At 45.9% G+C, this 21,439-nt stretch overlaps 1 protein-coding gene across 16 annotated transcripts in view; it reads right to left on the bottom strand.

Annotated features, from left to right (window-relative positions):
- The window catches only part of rhbdl1 (rhomboid, veinlet-like 1 (Drosophila)), a 452,859-nt gene that overhangs the window by 109,615 nt on the left and 321,805 nt on the right, over positions 1-21,439 (bottom strand). For 12 of the 16 annotated variants that reach the window (XM_070900991.1, XM_070900997.1, XM_070900988.1 and 9 more), the window contains one exon: positions 244-468. In XM_070900991.1, the coding sequence (XP_070757092.1) occupies positions 244-468 (225 nt within the window). Of the gene's footprint in view, positions 1-243; positions 492-21,439 lie in introns of all 16 variants that reach the window. The other 4 variants (XM_070900999.1, XM_070900998.1, XM_070901000.1 and 1 more) reach the window with 1 other exon arrangement.

The raw sequence follows: 21,439 nt of genomic DNA, 5'->3' as shown, positions 1-21,439 counted from the left end.
TTTGCGCTACCGAGAAAGACTAATTTCACCCCTACCTCATAAATTTTGTATTTAAAGCATTGGTGGATTTTTTTATTTTACACACAAAATAGCGAGAAGATTCCAAGAATTTCTAACAATGCCCTTTTGGAGTATTTCCTGGAGTTTGCTGTTATCAGTATTGAGCTTAGAATGCAACACTGATTATAAGGAACAAAGGCAGAACCAATGTTTTGGCGAAACTGTACCAAACCTGATATTGACCTGAACGATCGTGAGGACTGTCATGAAGAGAGGCGGTGGGCAGCCTCGATACTGGCTGTAGTACCAGCGCCTGTCCACTTCACACGGCAGGATTTCGTATGCTACGTGCCTCACCAAACGTTTGTAGAAAGTAAGGCCGGGTTCGTCGAGCAAGAATTCACGTGGCAGGTTCCTGTGTCCATTGGATATCGCTCGTCGGAAGCTGCTTGAGCGCTTGCTGCTCATCTGCAACAAGAGATGAAGGGGGCCTGTGAAAATAGCGGACACAAAATCACAAAGAAACATCAGAAAAATCGGCACCAGACTGACGTGCAGGCACACATGCACACACCAGACTGACGCACGCATGTGCATCGCAGTCTGACATATGCATTTGCACAGCAGGCTGAAACACACAGACACACATCAGAGTAAGGCGCGCACACCAGACTGACACAGACACACATACATAGCAGACTGATGCACACATGTACACAGCAGACTGGCACATTTATGTGCACACTAGGCATGCACACAGCTTACCAACACACACACATACACGTGCATACCATACTGACACGTGCACCCACTCACCAGACTGGTGTTCACGTGTGCTAATCAGGCTGACACCCACATGAACACATGTATGCCAGACCAATACACAAATGCACATATGTAGATGCAAACCAGATTGATGCACACATTTGTTTAATTCTCACACACATACTCCAAACCAAAGTTGGAAATATTTTCTGAGTAGAACTTTTCTAGACTCGTCTGAATCGCTTTTCATTTGCCAGAAACTATGAATCAAACTTTCCACTGTCCCAAGGCATAAAAATAAACCAGGAGTACTGAGCAGGACCACATACTGCATAGGGATCATGGACTCAGGGTGTTGGCCTAAACCCACTTCATGACACATCAATCAGCTCAATTTCTGAACAGTGTGGCTAGTTTTGCTATTCAGAGAATGCGTGGCTGCCAAATAGGTAACAATCAGAACAGACAATTTCACCATTATGAGGTTCATAAACAAGTGGAGAGGGACTCATTCTGAATGCTATGTATTACTGTTGTTAAAACTTCCCTGTTCAACATCTCATAGGGATGCAGAAGTCTTTCTTAGGGACAAGGACTCATTACCTAGAGACAATAGAAATAACCTTTGACAACTGGCGTTACCAACAGAGAGACGGCTAAACTCTTGCTTCAAGAGTCAAGCTAGCCAAATTGAGGCACTAGATAGTCTCTTGAGTGGGGAAGTTTCTTTACACTTTGCCACCATTTCCTTTAACATCCACGTTTGATCAAAGGTCTTAGAGGAACACATAAACATAATCGTAATATCTCCATATTGGCCAAGAAATAGTTGGGGCTGGATTTTTCGCTCTTGTTTGCAACCTCTGTTTGTGCCCCGGAGGAGCGGTAAATGGTATTTCTGGGCATAACGCCGGGCGTCCAGGTTTTAGCGCCCGACCAGTAAATTAGGCTCCTGCTTTGCGACGACGCAAAAACTTGCCACCCCACCCTCCAGTTTGACTGAGATCATGATGTCAATCGTCGTGCAACGCTGCGCTAGCACCCCGGATGGGAAATTCGGCTCTTACACCTCATTTAACGTCCACCCCAGGAAATGTCTGAAAAAATGGCATTCCCAGGGTGCAGCAGGCGGCATTAGCAGCGTATTTAAATGGAGGGAGGAGGATTCTACATCGCAGGTCACATTGACTGCAACAGTTGCGCACAGGAGGCTGCGTGATGCTCTGACTTGCAAATGGCACTTTTATCTAATTACAGTGTCCTTACAAGGTCAGTGAGAGAATTTAATGAGGGCATTACTAGTTCGCCAGCATATCATGCTGGTTGCTATTGGCAGGCGGCGTCTCCTCCCTGTTGGGCCACGGATGATGAGAGGCCAAAGATGTCTGGGGAGGAGGTCTTACCCCCATGCTCATTTCTCCAGCTCTCTGAGACGCAGTGTGTGAGAAGCCTGTGCTTCCGAAAGGAAGTACTTACAGAAATATGCCAGCTCCTTCAGGCAGACCTACAGTCTTCCAGCATCAACACGAGTGCGCTGGCTGTCGCCATGAAGGTGATTGTGGCACTGGCCTACTATGCCTTCGGCTCCTTCCAGGCAGCAGCAGGAGACATGCAGCATCTCTCAATACGCTACACATTACTCCATTCGCCACGTCACAAAGGCTCTGTATGCCCGCAGAATGGACTTCATAAAGTTCCCAATGAGCAGGGACAGCCAGAATGAGAGAGCATGTGGGCTTGGCAGAATTGCAGGCTTCCCGAGGGTTCAAGGAGTCATTGACGGCACACACGTCACCTTGCGAGCACCATTTGACAACGCAGAGGTATTCAGAAACCGAACGGGATGCCATTCCCTAAACGTCCAGCTGGTGTGTGACCACATGCAGCGCATCTTTGCAGTGAACGCCTGCTATCCAGGAAGCGCTCATGATACTTTCATCTATGTGAGAGCAGTGTCTCACGAATGTTTCAGTGACAAAGGGAAGGGCAGGGCTGGCTGATCGGGGACACAGGATATGACCTAGCCACCTGGCTCATGACCTCCCTCCACAACCCCACCACAGAAGCCGAGCAGCGCTACAATGACAACCATGCAGCCACACACAACATTATCGAACAGACAATTGGGATGCTCAAGCAACGCTTCCGATGCTTGAACAGTTCTGGAGAAGGCTTTCAATACTCCCTTCAACAGGTCTCTGAATTCATTGTGGTGTGTTGCATGCTACACAACTTGGCCATTATGAGGAACCAGGCATTACCAGTGGGGATTGCAGGCCCACCTCAGGAGGAGGACAACGAAGAGGAGCCTGGGGAGGCCCCAATTGCACAGCCACCCTATCCATGGGGGAGGCAGCATCCTGAAGGTGCTGGAGCAAGAGCCACACGTCACCAGTTCATAATGGACTGGTTTTCTTGAATGTGGGATCGATCTAATACTGGCCATGCTATGTGCCACCATGCAGATACATCTACGCTGAGCTTTTGAACGATACAAATGACACCAACGGCAAAGAGTTAAAATGACATTTTAATCAAAAATAGTTACAAACAATCCATCCCCAACAAAACCAAATAAGACAATAAACCATCATAACCAAATGATACAATAAACAGCGTTCTGCTGCAAGTAACTTAACAAGTGCATTATTAAAAAACAACTATTTATATGCGTTCTCATAAAATAGCAAGGCATCTGCAGAAGGCTGTCCCACCGCCTGACATTTCTCCCCCTTCCCTTCATCCCTCTCCCATGCCTGCTGCTCCTCCTCAATGAGGCCTCAGTGCCTACAGCAAGGCTGCGCGAGGGCTGCTGTATTGGAGGACAGACAGTGCAGATGCGTATGAGGTCGCCCTGGACCAGTTCTGGGCCTGGAGGCCTGGCTGCGGACTGCTGCACCTCATCATTGGCGGAAGCAGCCACTGATGGCTCGAGTGTGTATCGTGTAGGGTGCATGGTTGGAGAGTCAGTGGTGGAAGCTGGAATACTGTCATCCTGAGGAAGGACGGCACCTTCCATTTCCTGGGTGTCATTGAGACTCCGACGGGGCTGGGCCTAAACATCCGGAGCACGATGTGTCTCCACAACTTGCTGGCCTGCTTCGGCACCGTCCCTTCCTTGTTGGACAGTGGGGAACACAGAGAGGATGGCCCCAGTCATAGACCGCATCACGTCAAAAAACTGCAGCGTAGCTTGTAATCAATGGCACGCGCCACACACTCTGGAACACCACTATCACTGCTGGAGGCCATCTGCCTCTGTGAGTGGGCAATGATGGCCTCACTGGAGTCCTGAGTTGCACCGGCAATGCGTGACACTGCCTCCGCAGCAGTCGCAGAAAGTTTGTCGATGCTCTCTGAGATCCGACCCAATGCAGCCATGAGCTCACGGTAAATGCCTGTGTTTTCCCTGGACATTATCACCAAGTCCAGGTCCATGTCTGCTTGTTGTTGACTAGACCTACTTTGCCGACTCACCCTCCGGAGAGCTGCGCGTTGCTGTAGATGACTGGGGCCAGGAGCCCCTGATGACTCAAAGCCAGGGAAATTGGGTTCGTCCCCAGATGTGCTTTGTGGCAACGGGCCAACCGGTGGGCTCTGCGGCTCAAGTATTGGAGTCTCCTCGCACGCCTCATCATCTCCCCCATGGCCAGATGTCGATGGCTCCCTGGACGCCTGTCACAACTGTGCCTGTTCTTCTGCAAGCAGAAAACACCAGATGTGTGGTTAGCAGCAGGGTAGGAGGCAAGGTGATAGCAGGAAGGTGGCATTGCACATGTACATGTGAAGGCCCCACGCCACTTCATCTCAATGAAGTCACATCAGTTGCGCAATCCCCATTTACATACCCTGACTACCCGAAGGGGGCACAGCAATGCCCCCAGAAACTGTCCGAGTTGGTGCTCCAATGAGGGCGGACACCCGTTCCTCCACATCTGTTAAGTCGAGGATCTCAGGCGGACCCCCGCCTGTCCGACACTGCTCATGCCTGTTGGGTGACAGCTTCGCCTACAATGAGAAAAATAAGAATGGTTCAGAAAGGGTACACCTCCTGTTGTGCCACATATGCTTAGCATAGTTCAATAGCTGAGACTGTGTGGATGTGCAAATGTCTTCACTTCAGACTGTGTGTCTGTTGCATGAGCTTTGTGAGGTGATCTTTATGAAACCCAAACCAGCAGTGAGAGTGTATTGTGAGGAAGATTCTCAATGATTAGGGAACAAGAAGGTATGTGCATCCTTAATTAAGAGGCAATATCTGGAGAAGTCAGCCTTCAGCTTTCTGATGCATTGTGAAACCCACACCACAGGCTGCAAGACTTTGAGAATGGGCAGATACATGAAAGACTTCACATAGTATCTGGCACTCTTGTTGGAAGGATAGCAGGCATACATAAATGTGAAGAGTACTCACCCTGACGACCCTGGTAAGGTCGTTGAACTTTTTGCGGCATCAGGTGCCAGTTCTGGCAACTGTGTCTGCTGCAGACACCTCCTGGGAAATTTCATGCCATATCCTTTTGGAAATTGTTGGCAGCGGTCTCCCTCCTCAACCCGATGGGGTGATGTCCACCTCCTCTCCACTGCATGGACTAAGGCCTCAGCAGCCTCTGTTGAAAAACGCCTGGCACGCTGCCTGGCCTCCTGCTGCTCCATCTCTGCAGAAGTGCCAGAAGTTGGGCGGGTCATCTGCGCATGTGCAGAGGAAGGTGCTGTGCCCTAAAATAATATCTGCACCCAGGAAAACAAAAACATGTCTGTGCATGCGCAAAATGGCCGCCTCTTTTAAAGCCACAATTTTCGGCTCGGGCGCACAAAGTCCGTTGTGTAACCCTTAATCGAACGCCCTCGATCAAGGATCCTCATTTTTTGCTGAAATTTCCAGTCGAAGGCGCAAACCTTTTTCAGGCAGGATTAGCAGCTCGAAATCGGGAAAGCCAAAAATCCAGCCCTTGGTTCTCAAACACCTTGAAATGGAACACCAGATTGTATTCACACAAGAATTCTGTTCTTTCAGATGTACGGCTAGATATGCTCAATGCTTTTCAAGCTTCTATTTAATTGGTTGGATCATGAGAGAATTATAGCTATACAAGGGTTCCTGTTTCCTTAAGTTGTAGATATCTTATGGTGTCACACAGGGCATACTAAGTCAATCAGTGTTATTTGCAAATGTCAGAATAACAAACACAACCCTCCAGGGTGTCACATTCCAGTTCTCCTTACCTAACTGCAATCATTAGTTACTCAGCGTCTATCAACCATGTTGTTGAGGATTCATGTGGTAGCTTTCACTATCTATCATCTGCCGCTGGCAAGAAATTCAGTTGGAGAGCATCCAATGGTTTCCAGCTTGCAAATTACATAAGAAATAGAAGCAGGAGTTGGCCACCTGGCCCCTCGAGCCTGCTCCACCATTTAATAAGATTATGGCTGATCTGATCATGGACTCAGGAAGCTCCACTTCCCTGCCCGCTCCCCATAACCCTTTACTCCCTTATCGCTCAAAAATCTGTCTATCCCAGCCTTAAATATATTCAATGACCCAGCCTCCACAGCTCTCTGGGGCAGAGAATTCTTAGATTTACAACCCTCTGAGAGAAGAAATTTTTCCTTATCTCAGTTTTAAATGGGCGACCCCTTATTCTGAGACTATGCTCCCTAGTTTTAGTTTCCCCTATGAGTGGAAATATCCTCTCTGCATCCACCTTGTCTAGCCCCATCATTATCTTATATGTTTCGATAAGATCACCTCTCATTCTTCTGAACTCCAATGTGTATAGGCCCAACCTACTCAACCTATCTTCATAAGTCAACGCCCTCATCTCCAGAATCTACCTCGTGAACCTTCTCTGAACAGCCTCCAATGCAAGTATATTCTTCCTTAAATATGGAGACCAAAACTGTACGCAGTACTCTAGGCGTGGCCTCACCAATACCCTGTACAGTTGTAGCAGGACTTCTCTGCTTTATATTCTATCCCCCTTGCAATAAAGGCCAACATTCCATTTGCCTTCCTGGTCACTTGCTGTACCTGCTTACTCACTTTATGTGTTTCATGCACAAGGACCCCCAGGTCCCTCTGTACTGCAGTACTTCGCAATTTTTCTCCCTTTAAATTATAATTTGCTTTTCTATTTTTTCTGCCAAAGTGGATAACCTCACATTTTCCCACATTATACTCCATCTGCCAAATTTTTGCACACTCACTTAGCCTGTCTATATCCCTTTGCAGATTTTTTGTGTCCTCCTCACAATTTGCTTAATATAGATTGTAAATCGTTGACAGATTTTCTGGAGTTCTTTGAGGATGTAACAAGCAGTTTTGGTCTCCATATTTAAGGAAGGATAAACTGCGAGTAAAACTGTTCTGGGATCTGAATTTTGTTTCATACTAGCCAATGTCAGAAAATTGTAAATCAAAGTCTATTGTGATTTTAAGTTTCTTACTTAGAACTGTATGCTCTTACTTATGCTCACAGGATTAGTGGGCTTCATATTCAGTTCGCAGCTCCACTTTGCATTATTAGCACATGGATGGGATGGTCTAATGCACACAGACCACAAATAGTATTTTGCTGACTTTGGAGTCAGGTCAGCTAGGAGTTTTCAAATCATAATATGAATTTTTGGTGACAGCGTAACTCTGGAGAGTTCAGATCTATGGCAGGACATGGTGAACAAACTGGGGTCCTTTTCAATTGGGCCGTCTGGGTGGAATCTCCCATTGCAGAACCCTCCCACTTTTCATTCCATTGGTTTTGCCCAAGCGGCAAAGTTGAAAATGACCCCTTGTGGGTTGATTTTAAGTTTGGCCGGACTTTGAATGTGCAGCGGGTGGTGCGATCACACCACCCGCCTGATGTCCCTGCCGAGAGACCTGAACCATTTTGAGGGCCCAGCTTCATTTGCGTTGCTCCAGTGATCACAGGCAGCCAGCCAAGTCCAAGCAGGGAGATGGGAATTCCGGTAGCTCTGATGCAGAACTGCTGGAAATGTTTTCCCCGGGAGGGGAGGAAGCAATTGGTGGTGAGGGTGGGTGCAGACAGGCCGGAGGCCACCAAAATAAATTTGTGGGGCCAATAGGAGAAGTCACAATCCACAAAAATAAAAATAAATTTTTCCTAAGCAGCCTGTAGATTCTCTTTAAATACCACTGGTCAGGCCGCGCAATGCCTGATATCAATGGGTACTGCACACACTCTACCAATTTGCATCAAAGAATAGGACCCTGATATGCAAACTGTAATGAGGCTCCCACAAGCGGGTATATGGACTGCCTTACTCAGAACCACAAGTAAGATTTAGTGAGTGGAGTGGGAGCATAAACGGGTCGGTAAAGTAATCGCTGCAATTTTGAGGCCATGCTGTCTCATTTACACCAGGAAAAGAGAGTTAATAGTGATCCCCTGGTGTATAAAGAATGAGGTAGACCTAAGTCATTATGCATCAGACCTGGACCCCGCCTCCTCCGAAAAATAAATATCATAAATGATATACAGTATACTCACTTATAGAACTGCCTCTACATTACTGTCCATTTATAAGCAAAGTTTAGCTGGTTGAGAAATAAATTGTATCTTTTATTCTTTAAATTAGGCTTGATGCAGCAGGAAATGTTCATGAACCTATCTGCAAAGCTTTTCTCTGACAATATCTGCAAGGCAGTCACATTGAGTATTTTACATGATTTCACAACGCATTACTGTCTTAATCTGACAACCTAAAGTGACATGCATTTTGGTGTTAGTGTTCTGTGCCAGCACACTATTAAGTCACACTGTTTCCCATCTCTCTTTTACGAATATACAAACATGCAAAATTGACGGGCAGGAAAATACCAGCTGGTCCATCAAGCCTGCCCCACTCTCATGATGGCCAGAGCACCATGACTTGCGGATGATACTAAGTTGGGTGGCAGTGTGAGCTGCGAGGAGGATGCTATTAGGCTGCAGAGTGACTTGGATAGGTTAGGTGAGTGGGCAAATGCATGGCAGATGAAGTATAATGTGGATAAATGTGAGGTTATCCACTTTGGTGGTAAAAACAGAGAGACAGACTATTATCTGAATGGTGACAGATTAGGAAAAGGGAAGGTGCAACGAGACCTGGGTGTCATGGTACATCAGTCATTGAAGGTTAGCATGCAGGTACAGCAGGCGGTTAAGAAAGCAAATGGCATGTTGGCCTTCATAGCGAGGGGATTTGAATACAGGGGCAGGGAGGTGTTGCTACAGTTGTACAGGGCCTTGGTGAGGCCACACCTGGAGTATTGTGTACAGTTTTGGTCTCCTAACTTGAGGAAGGACATTCTTGCTATTGAGGGAGTGCAGCGAAGGTTCACCAGACTGATTCCCGGGATGGCGGGACTGACCTATCAAGAAAGATTGGATCAACTGGGCTTGTATTCACTGGAGTTCAGAAGAATGAGAGGGGACCTCATAGAAACGTTTAAAATTCTGACGGGTTTAGACAGGTTAGATGCAGAAAGAATGTTCCCAATGTTGGGGAAGTCCAGAACCAGGGGTCACAGTCTGAGGATAAGGGGTAAGCCATTTAGGACCGAGATGAGGAGAAACTTCTTCACCCAGAGAGTGGTGAACCTGTGGAATTCTCTACCACAGAAAGTAGTTGAGGCCAATTCACTAAATATATTCAAAAGGGAGTTAGATGAAGTCCTTACTACTCGGGGGATCAAGGGTTATGGCGAGAAAGCAGGAAGGGGGTACTGAAGTTTCATGTTCAGCCATGAATTCATTGAATGGCGGTGCAGGCTAGAAGGGCTGAATGGCCTGCTCCTGCACCTATTTTCTATGTTTCTATGTTTCTATGTACCATTCCTCCCTCCCTCTCCCCCACCCCTCACTCCCAAGTTGTGGATTCTCCACAAATTTTCAATAATTATTTTGTATTGGTTAATCCATTTTTCAGAAGGACAAACCTCTGGGACCCGAGTCTGAATCCAGACCAAACTAATAGGATGAAACTGGAACTATTTCCTATAAGGACGATAATGCGTTATCCCTGCTGGTCCAGTGTACAAGGAGGAAAGTCTTGGAGCCTTGTTAATCAAGTCCCACTCCAGAGACTTGAGCACAAAGTCTAGACTGATACTCCAGTGCAGTACTGAGGGAGTGCTGCACTGTCGGAGGTGGCGTCTTTAGATGAGACATTAAAATCGAGGTCCCGGCTGCTCTATCAGATGGATGTAAAAGATTCCATGGCACTATTTCAAAGAACAGCAGGGGAGTTCTTCCTGGCCAATATTTATCCCTAATCTAACATTAGTAAAACAGATTATCTGATCATTATCGCATTATCCAGCTCCCGCAGATTAGAAGGTAGCAAATGTAACCCTGCTATTTAAGAAAGGAGGGAGAGAGAAAACGGGAAACTATAGACCAGTTAACCTGACATCAGTAATAGGAAAAATGCTCGAATCTATTATTAAGGATGTGGTAACAGGACATTTAGAAAATAATAATAGGACTTGTTTGACAAATCTGTTTGAGATTTTTGAGGTTGTAACTAGCAGAATAGATAAGGGGGAACCAGTGGTAGGATTTGGATTTTCAGAAGGCATTCGATAAGGTGCCACCTAAGAGGTTATTAAACAAAATGGCCTATTCCTGTTCCAATCCTCAATCCATCCATCGCATGGATTGAAGATTGGTTAACAGTCAGAAAACAGAGAGTAGGAATAAACGGGTCATTTTCAGTTTGGCAGACTGTAATATAAGGATCAGTGCTTGGGCCTCAGCTATTCACAATCTATAATCAATGATTTGGATGAGGGGACCAAATGTAATATATCCAAGTTTGCTGATGATACAAAGCTAGGTGGGAATGTAAGTTGTGAGAAGGATGCAAAGAGGCTTCAAGGGGATATAGACAGGCTAAGTGAGTGGGTAAGAACATGGCAAATGGAATATAATATGGAAAAATGTGAGGTTATTCACTTTCAAAAGAAAAATAGAAAAGCAAAGTATTTTTTAAACGGTGAGAGAAATGTTGATGTTCAGAGAGACCTGGGTGTCCTTGTACACGAATCACTGAAAGTTAACATGCAGGTACAGCAAGCAATTAAGAAAGCAAATGGTATTTTGGTCTTTATTACAAGCGATTTGAGTATAAGAGTAAAGATGTCTTAATGCAATGATATAGGGCCCTGGTGAGACCACACCTGAAGTATTCTGTACAGTTTTGATCTCCTTACCTAAGGAAGGATATACTTGCCATAGAGGGAGTGCAACAAAGGTTCATCAGATTGATTCCTGGGATGGGGGATTGTCCTATGAGGAGAGATTAAGTAGACTAGGTCGATATTCTCTAGAATTTAGAAGAATGAAAGGTGATCTCATTGAAACATACAAAATTCTTAAGGGCTTGATAGGGTAGATGCAGGGAGGATGTTTCCTCTGGCTGGGGAGTCTAGGACCAGGGGTCACAGTCTCAGAATAAGGGGTCGGCCATTTAGGACTGAGATGAGGAGAAACTTCTTCACTCAGAGGATGGTGAATCTTTGGAATTCTCTACCCCTAAAGGCTGTGGAGGCTCAGTCGTTGTACATTCAAGACAGAGATAGATTTTTGGATAGTAAGGGAAACAAGGTATATGGGGATAGTGCAGGAAAGTGGAGTTGTAGATGATCAGCCACGAATTATTGAATGGTGGAGCAGGCTCAAGGGGCCAAATGGCCTATTCCTGTTCCAATTTTTTATGTTCTTATGTTCATTGCAGTTCGTGGGACCTTTCTGTGTGCAAATTGGCTGCTGCATTTCTGACAATACAACAGTGTCTACACTTCAAAAGTATTTAATTGGTGGAAAAGGCCTCTGGGACATCCTGAGGTCGTAAACGGCGCTAGAGAAATCCAAGTCCATAAGGGAATGGAGTTCCTACAATGTGTACAGGACTCCTTCCTAACCCAATATGTAAAAAGCCCAACAAGGGAGGGTTCACTATTGGATCTAGTAATAGGGAATGAACTAGAGCAGATAAGAAAAGTAAAAGTAGGGGAACGTCTAGGCAATAGTGACCATAATATAATACACTTTAAGATGATAATTGAGAAGGACATACGTATGACGAAAACCAGGGTAATAGATTGGAGAAAAGCTGATTTTGAAGGGCTGGAAATGAACTTGTGAAAATAAAATAGGCAACAATATTGGCAAACAACGATGTAGAACAGCAATGGGAAACATTTAAAACGGTGTGCAACAGAGTGCAGGAACAATATATGCTAAAAGAAAAGTGCAAACTCGACACTAATGAGTTTCCATGGATGAATAAAACCATAAGGGAACAATTGAGGGTAAAGAAAGAGGCATACATTAAGTACGTAGACAATAGGGGAGTGCATGATAAAGAAGAATACGAAGAGATTAGGAGAGAAGTCAAAAAAAAATTAGGAAGGCAAAGAGGAATTATGAAATTAAATGATCAAGGAACGTAGAATAAAATACTAAAATATTTTACAAGCACATCAATAAAAAAGGAATGTTGGGATGGGAATAGGGCCATTTAGGGATAATACCATAGGTAACGATAGAGAGACGGTAGAAATATTGGGCCGAAGTTTCGGGCCGCGCCGAGAACGGCGCATCCCCAAGCTGGACGCCTGTTCTTCGCGCCCAAAAGTGTGCAGGAAAAAAACTGCGAGATTCTCCGGCTCCTCAGAGCTCTAACTCAGCTTGGCGCGGCGCGCAGATCACAGCGGGGGGCGGAGCCAGACACTCGCGCCGATTCTGTAAGCAGTGCGGGTCGGGTCTAATACAAATGAGGCAACGTCGTGCCAGCAACCCTGCGTGTGCGCGTTGGAGCGTGCGTGCACGCGCAGTGTGAAACAAACATGGGCACTCGGCCATTTTTAAAGGGACTGGAGGAAAAATGAAGATTTGTCTCTTAGACCCCTGGAAAGGCTTGTGATTTAATTTTTGTGATATTTTTGTGTGTGAGGGAGTGCTTTTAGCAGCACTGTTGAATAAATCACCTGCTGAAATCAATGAGTTCAGCTTTTCACTGCTAAAGTTGCAGAACCGGTGCTGCATTGGTGCATGCAAATTAAGGACTGTGTGTATTGAAAAATAAGAGTGCCAATTCAACTCTGCAATGGATCAACGTCCACCAAAAACAAAGAATTTCTTGCATGAGGAAGTGGGGATATTAGTCAACGTAATTGAGCAGAGATGGCAAAAGCTAGATATCAGCAACAGAGGTCGCATAAAAGTGCCACCAAAAGAAATGAAGAAACGGTGGAACCAAGTTGAAGAAGATTACTGTGCAGTGGTGCATACCGTGAGATCTGGAAGCCAGTGTAAAAAGAAATGGCACGACCTTGGTCAAGTAGTTGGTGTAAGTAATATTTCCCATTTTTAATTTAATCGTAATTGTAACCTGGCTATCTGTATGTCCCACCTTGCAGACTGACACACTCTGTAAAAAGTTATATTTTACTCTTTGCAGAAGAAATTGGCCCACAACAAAAGGGAGGCAACTCGAACAGGAGGAGGCACGCCCAATCTGCATCCACTGACGCCCTTGGAACAAAGGGTAGCTGCTATGATGAGTCGTACATGGAGAAAAGCAATCAGTACAGCACAAGCTGGGCCCACACGCGAGGAAGAGGGTAAGTCCTGAAAATGCATCGTGGCCCTTTAAATCAACCTGCTGCCTAACCTGCTATGTGTGAGAGTACTCATGCCATCCATCCGGCCCCCTCCCTTGCTGTTAAACATTTGACTGTTCTGATGTATTTTGAACATCATGATGATGATGATGATGATGCTGCTGCCAACCCTGAGGATCCTGAGGGGACAGAACAGGAACCAGTACAACCAGATGCAGACGAACCAGACTGGATGATGGCAGCGATGACTGAAATGTCTGCAGGGGAGAGCTTCCAAATTAATGTTTATGAGCCCCCATCAAGGGGCATCAGAGTTTCAACCCCTAGCATAGGTCTTGGTTCCACCTTCCATGGTTTTGCTTCCAATGTTGCGGGTCCCAGTGGTGCTGCTGGTATAATGCAGCATTCTACAGTCAGTGCACTACCGTCCCAGCCTGCGCCTCCCTCTCGCATAGGTTCTGGTTCCACCTACTATGGTTTTGATTCCAACGCTGCGGGTCCCAATGCTGCTGCTGATATCATGGAGCAGTTTACACCCATTCGTCCAACATCCCAGCCCACTGCTCGCACTCGAGTGCTGTCGTCTGGAACACCGAGCGCCCCACCATCCCAGCCCGAGCCTCTCTCTCTAGTACTGCCGTCTGCAACACAGAGCGTCCTACCGTTCCAGCCCGAACCTCTCCCTCTAGTTCTGCCGTCTGCAACACAGATTGTCCCACCGTTCCAGCCCGAGCCTCTCCCTCTAGTTCTGTTGTCTGGAACACAGAGCGTCCCATAGTCCCAGCCCGCGCCTCCCTGTGTAGTGGTGCCGCTTGCAACACCGAGCGTCCCACCGTCCGTGCCCGCGTCTCCCAGTGTAGTGGTGCCACGAGGCAGACCCAGGCAGAGGAGAAGGAGATTGGAGACACGCTTTCCTGAGATGCAGCATGCAACAGATGCAGATCAGGTTGTGGGATTGGGTATAGAGACCGATGAGCTTACCCGATCACTCAATGGTGGCATCAGTGCAGTGGGTGAAGAGTTGACGGTCCTGATGGGAGAAATAGCAGTAATGACACGGGAACTTAGGGAGGGAATGTCCGAGGGAGTGCAATCGACGGCACAGGCCGTTAGGGAGAGCCTGGTTGAGGTAGCTGCTGCAATAAGGGCACACAGCCCAGCCAATCAAATGACACCCCCATGAGGAAGTGAACATTCACTGAGATGTGGATGAGACATGGTTGCAGCCTTTCTTTGCTGCTTTTGTTCTTGTTCTTGATGTAGCTGTAGTAGCGTTTTTCAAATTGAAATTGTTTTGTAAGTTTTGTAACTTTACAACTTGTAAGTGATCTCAGGGTTTTCAAGTGATCTTATAGTGTAAATGCTCTCACATTCTGTAACTTATTTAATTTTGCATCTAAAAAGTGATCTTGAAGTTTAAGTGATCTTAAGAGTGTAAGATTTTTCACATTGCGATTGTTTTGTAACTTTTGTAACTTTACAAGTTTATAAGTGATCTTAAAGTTTTTAAGTGATCTTCAAGAGTCATATTAAAAAGTATAGTTTGATACAACAAATATTTTATTACAGTGACGTTAACTTTTCAATAAAATATTTTTTCATTAAAACTGTTTCATGTTCCATTAACACAACACAACGTAGGAACAACTGCAAAGAATAAACATGTCCATGTGTAACAGTGGTCGCAGAGCCCTCAGGCATCAGTAGTTGAAGCGTTCACGGATGAGCTGCTGGTGCAAGGCTCGAGCAATCGTTAAAGGGGCACGATGGACGGCCCTCCTCCGACCTCGTGCTCCGGCATCAGGCACTTGCATGCTTTCCTGATCGTCATCATCATCCTCATCCTGCTCTTCCATAATACTATCATCATGCACTGGACCCTCACGTAGATCTCCTGGTTCCACTACCAGCTCCTGCTGCCTCATGATGGCTAAGTTATGAAGCATGCAGCACACAACAGTGAAGTGACCGACAATCTGAGGAGAGTATAGCAACTGTCCTCCGGAATGGTCCAGGCATCGGAATCGCTGTTTCAATATGCCATTGGTCCTCTCAATGATGCTGCGCGTCGCAATGTGTGCCATGTTGTAGTGACGGTCAGCTTCTGACCGTGTCACGCGTAGGGGCGACATGAGCCAGGTGGTCAGGCCGTACTCTTTGTCTCCCAGTAGTCAGCTCTGCCCTTCTCGCTGCTGCTCAAACATGTCAGATATAACGCTGTCACGAAGGATGAACGCATCGTGGGTGCTGCCAGGGTATCTCGCATCGACTGACATGATGCGCTGCTTGTCGTCACACACGAGCTGCACATTGATAGAGTGGAAACCTTTCCTATTTCGGTACTGCTCAGATTCCTCCACAGGTGCTCGCAAGGCTATGTGGGTACAATCAATGCAGCCCTGTACCTTTGGGAAGCCGGCAATCCTGAAGAAGCCCACAGCCCTCTCATGGATCGCTTATGCGGTCATTGGGAAATTGATGAAATCATTCCTTCGCACATACAGTGCAGCCGTGACCTGGTAAATGCAGGCATGTATTGCACGTTGAGAGATGGCACACACATCTCCAGTTGTAGCCTGAAACGATCCCGAGGCATAGAAAGAAAGTGCAGCTGTTACCTTCACTGCAACAGACAAGGCAGTTGGCGTTCTGCTTCTGGGCTGCAAATCTGCTCTCAGCATATCACAGATCTCAGTGACAACTTCTCTGCGAAAACGCAGCCTTTTCACACAATCAGCCTTGCTCATGTCCAGGTATGAGCTCCTGGCTCGATATTGTCGATGTGGGTAAGGTCTTCTGCCCATCAACCTACGGGCTACGACGTTCCTGGTGCGGTGAGCTCTAATCAATTCTCTCCTATGCAGTGAATTGATGGCGAACCATTGCATAATACGTGGTGTTGACAATGCAGCACCCATTCTGTAAATTTAAGTATAAAACTGTCTATGTGGCTGCCTCTCCCTGTACCTGGACAAATAGCCTCACTCCCCCTCACAGCTCAAAGGCTGCTTGATTGCTGTGTCTTTGCCTGCCATCCAGTCACTGACGATGCCCCTATCCCATGGCCAAATGGCCTCAGTCCCCTCACAGCTCGAAGGCTGCTGCTGTATCTTCGGCTGCCGTCGAGCCACTGACGCCGCCCCTATCGCGTGGCCGAATGGCCTCAACCCCCTTCGAAAGCTGCGTGCGTGTTGATTCTTCGGCTGCTGGCCAACCACTGACGCCGCCACTATCGCATGGCCGAATGGCCTCAACCCCCTTCGAAAGCTGCGTGCGTGTTGATTCTTTGGGTGTCGGCCAGCCACTGACGCCGTCCCTATCGCATGGCCGAATGGCCTCAACCTCCTTCGAAAGCTGCGTGCGTGTTGATTCTTTGGGTGTCGGCCAGCCACTGACGCCGTCCCTATCGCATGGCCGAATGGCCTCAACCCCCTTCGAAAGCTGCGTGCGTGTTGCTTCCTCGGCTGCCGGCCAGCCACTGACGGAAGGAAGGCCTGCCTGAAGCACCGCAGCTCGAAGGCTGCTTGCTGCCGCTGTTGGGGCTGCCATCAAGACACTGACGACACCCCTGCCTGTCTCCAACATGAAGGTCTGCCTGAAGCACAGCAGCTCCAAGCCTGCTGCTGTTTCACACAGGTAGGAACATGGATTATTTAATCTTTTCTTTGCTTATAAATTTTTATTCAGGTTGGATCTTTATTTGTATAAGTATGACTGCTGAATGATTGTAGAATTTAATGACTTCCCTTCCCCCCCCTCCCCCCCCACCTCGTTCCCTATGCCTAATTTGTAACCTACGTCTGATTTTCTAAAGTGTAGACAAGGTTTTTTCGAGCGTACAAAAATCTTCACTTACTCCATTCTAAGTTAATTTGGAGTAAGTTTTCACTGCCTAAACTTTGAAAACAGGCGTAAGTGGCCGGACACGCCCCCTTTTGAAAATAAAATTCTGTTCCAAAGTGAAACTGTTCTAACTGACTAGAACTGGAGCAAACTAAATGCCGGGAATTCCAATTTCTAAGATACTCCATTCTAAACCAGTTGCTCCAAAATAACAGGAGCAACTAAGGCTGAAACTTGGCCCCATTAAATCATTATTTTGCTTCTGTATTTACCATGGAGATAAAACAGGTGGACATGACATGACATTGGATTAATAATGAGATAAGTGCATTTAAAATAAAATGGAGGGATATATCAAATAAACAAATCAAACATCGAAGAGGATAAAATCCCTGGTCTGGATGGATTGCATCCATACATTTTAAAAGAATTTAGGGAAGAGATAGCAGAGGTATTACTGCACATATTTAATAATTTGCTAGAAAAAGGTGTAGTGTCAGACGACTGGCGGATAGCTAACGTAACACTTACATTTAAGAAGGGGAATAGAACATGTCCAGGGAATTATAGACCAATCAGTTTAACATTGATAGTAGGAAAAATAATTGAATCCCTACTAAAGGAGAAAATAGAACTAGAAACCAAAAATATAATAATGAATAGTTGGCATGGATTTCAAAAGAGAAAGTATTGTTTGACCAACCTCATTGAATTTTTTGAAGAGGTAACAGAGAAAGTAGACAATGGTAATGCAGTAGATGTAATTTACCTAGATTTTCAAAAGGCCTTCAATAAAGTAACCCATAAATAGGCTGATGAACAAGGTCAGAGAATACGGAGTCAGGGGACAAGTAGCAGAATGGATAGCTATCTGGCTTCAAGACAGAAAGCAGAGAGTAGGGGTAAAAGGTAGCTATTCACAGTGGCTGAAGGTGGGTAGTTCCACAAGGATCAGTGTTGGGACCACTGTTGCTCACAATTTATATTAACAATTTAGACGGAATCAAAAACACAATTTCTAAATTTGCAGATGACGCTAAATTGGGGGGGGGGGGAAGGGAGGGATAGTTAATACTGAGGAGGACTGTAACAAATTACAGGAGGACATTAATAAACTTGCAGAAAGGATGTATAATTGGCAAATTAAGTGCAACACAGATAAATGTGAAGTATTACATTTTGGTAGGAAGAATAAGGAGGTCACTTATTACTTGGAGGGTGCGAGTCTGGGTGGGGTAGAGGAACAACGGAATCTTAGAGTACAAATACACAAATCAATAAAAGTTGTGACACAGGTTAGTAAGGCCATAAAAAAGCAAACCAAGCACTAGGGTTTAACTCTAGAGGTATAGAATGGAAAAGTAGGGAAGTTATGCTAAACCTGTATCGAACCTTGGTAAGACCACACTTAGAGTACTGCATACAGTTCTGGTCGCCCTATTATAAAAAGGATATAGAGGCACTGGAAAGGGTGCAGAGGAGAAATGTGAAGGTATACATATCAGGAAAGGATGAACAGGCTAGGTCTCTTTTCTCTTGCAAAAAGACTGAGGGGTGACCTAAGAGAGATCTTTAAAATTATGAAAAGTTTTGATAGCGTGGATAGAGAGGAGGCAAAATTGCTCTGCGCCCCGTTTGGGGACCGTAGCCAAGTCGGGGTGGGACTCCCTGCACCCAGCATGGAAGTTCCGCCCCGGTCGCAAAATTGCAGTTACCGCCCCCCACAGGAAGTGGAGCGCAATGTCGCGCGTCCCACTTCCCTTTGGGGCGGGTTCAGTGGCGCTACTTGGACGGGTTCGGCACCGCTACGCGGCTTCTCCACGTAGCACTGATGCGTTTCAACGCTCTTCCCCTTCCATTAAAGGGGCGGTCAGGTGTGAACATGCAAATGGAGTGCCGGGCTGCACGATGGCGGCCCAGACCCCGTAACAGCAGAGTAGAACGGGCCGACGGGTGAGTCGGGCAGAAATAAAAAAGGCACAGCGCACCTCCCCTTTAACCCATTCTGGTGATGGAGGTCAGCCCGGTTTGCGACCCTCGAGGCTGGCGCTGACAGCGCTCGTTGCAGCTTCGGAGGGCGCTGGCCAATTTCTGCCGTGGGGTGGAAAGAGTCCACCTCGGGCGGCTAAGGGGTTGCCGCGCATGGCAATGATGTCATCGCTGGTTGCGCGGCGGCCCGGGGCATCACTAGCGGGGTGCAGCACCACCACGTCAGTGCCTCCACTAACTACTGCGCAATTCCGCCGTGAGCCAGAAGAACCCTTGTGGGAAAGAGCATACCTAGAGGCCATCAATATAAAATAGTCACCAAGAAATCCAGTAGGGAATTCAGAAGAAACTTCTTTATCCAAAGAGTGATGAGAATGTGGAACTGGCTACCACAGGGAGTGGTTGAAGCGAATAGTATTAATGCATTTAAGGTGAGGCTAGACAAGCATATGAAGGAGAAGGAAATAGAGGGTTATGCTGATAGATTTAGATGAGGAAAGACGGAGGAGGCTCCAGTGGAGCATAAATGTCGGCATGGACTGGTTGGGCCGAATGGCCTGTTTCTGTGCCGGATATCCTATGTAATTCTATGTAAGTCCTTTCACTGTCAGTGTGGTGTGTAGAATCCTAGCAATGCTGATATATTGGTACGAGGAGTAGAATTTGTTTCTACAGGTTTTTCTGGATCGATTATGATCATTTTAATGGGGAATAAATGCTCTCTACATTTTGCCACTTCTTGAACCCTGATTATTGTTTCTGTGCACACAAAAAAATCTCTGACAACCTAAATATTCCACACGTCAATAGCATACAATCTAGAAAATCTGAGTTCTGTGGTCCCCCTCTGTGTTGCATCCTTTCAAAACCAAAACAGTTTTAATAAGCTGAAATAAAATTAAAATTCAGCTGATATTTTTGCGGGGAGGGTTGAGGAAAGTAAGGAGTATGTTCACATGGGTATGGTGAATCCAGCAGGGGGTGGGGTAGAGTAATCACTCAGTTCATTCAGTATGTGGCTTATCAACACACTTTCTAATTAACTTGCCAGTATTTCCATGGCAACAGCCCACGGCTCTGCAGCTGTAACTATGGAAATCACGCCTGATCAATTGGAACACATGCTCTAAACTGATGCACTTAAATTATCTCTAGCATAATAATTGATGTCCACATACATCCACTTTCTTCAGCCTTTACAATATTGGTATATACTAGAAACACATAAATATAGAGGTTGGTACGCTGTTAACACCCTTGGGGAGTCTGCAGTCAAATCAAATTCTCCTGTACAATCAGACGGTTAAAGACATCAGACTTCAGTTATGGTGAAATGCTCTGAGCTGCCTCAATATGTTCCTCTATGTATTTGTTTTAACAAATCCATAATCATTTACAAAACACATTTACAAATTCATGAAAACTATCGAACATAGGAGAATATCAATTTGGAGGTAATTTTTCATTATTTTATATCATCATCCTTTTCTTCTCATGCTCCACAATAAACCACAGGGTGGGAAGAGACATCATGGGGACTTGGGCCTCGACAGACCAGAATGACTTCAGCACAAGCACACCCTCCCTCCTTCTGTGGAACAAATTTGCCTCTTCTCAAGCTCTGCCCTTCAACAGGACTCATCAGATTTGGAACTCACTCTTTGGAATTTGGCAAATGCCTGCCCATGTAGCACCAGGCCAAAGCATAGTGTGTTGTAACCCCAGTGCACTGGGCCTTCCCGCCTTTTAATGCTAAGTGTCTAACTGATGAATCTTGAATGAATTGTGTTACTGAGGGCAAATATTGCTGACAGGCTCTTTATGGTGTATCAAATAATAGATAGATGGGTGAATTATAGATGTAAATGCTGTATTATGTTTAAAGGGCATTGTGCTTCAGTTTAGTTCAAATAAAACTGATTACATCAGAGGCCTCTTGTACAAATTGCCACCACATATAAAACATCACATTATAATTGCACTGCTCATAGATAAACATGATTGGATAGTCAACAAAATCTACAGGGTTTATATAATTACTGCAACATTTACTAGTAATTGCCGGGTCTTCCCAATAGTGGGTTTTGGCAAATCCATCATGTTATGTCTTTAGATGCTCTGATAATGACTCCACGAGGCAATGTGTTGTACTTGAACTGTAGTGACCTTTGTCCTTTATTGATAACTCCAGAGACCTTTTATAGTAGGCCT

This window comes from Pristiophorus japonicus, chromosome 15 (genome assembly GCF_044704955.1).
Source record: "Pristiophorus japonicus isolate sPriJap1 chromosome 15, sPriJap1.hap1, whole genome shotgun sequence".
In the NCBI taxonomy this organism is placed as follows: domain Eukaryota; kingdom Metazoa; phylum Chordata; class Chondrichthyes; family Pristiophoridae; genus Pristiophorus; species Pristiophorus japonicus.
Note: the sequence above shows the minus strand (reverse complement) of the source record. Positions and strands in the feature narration are given on the sequence as shown.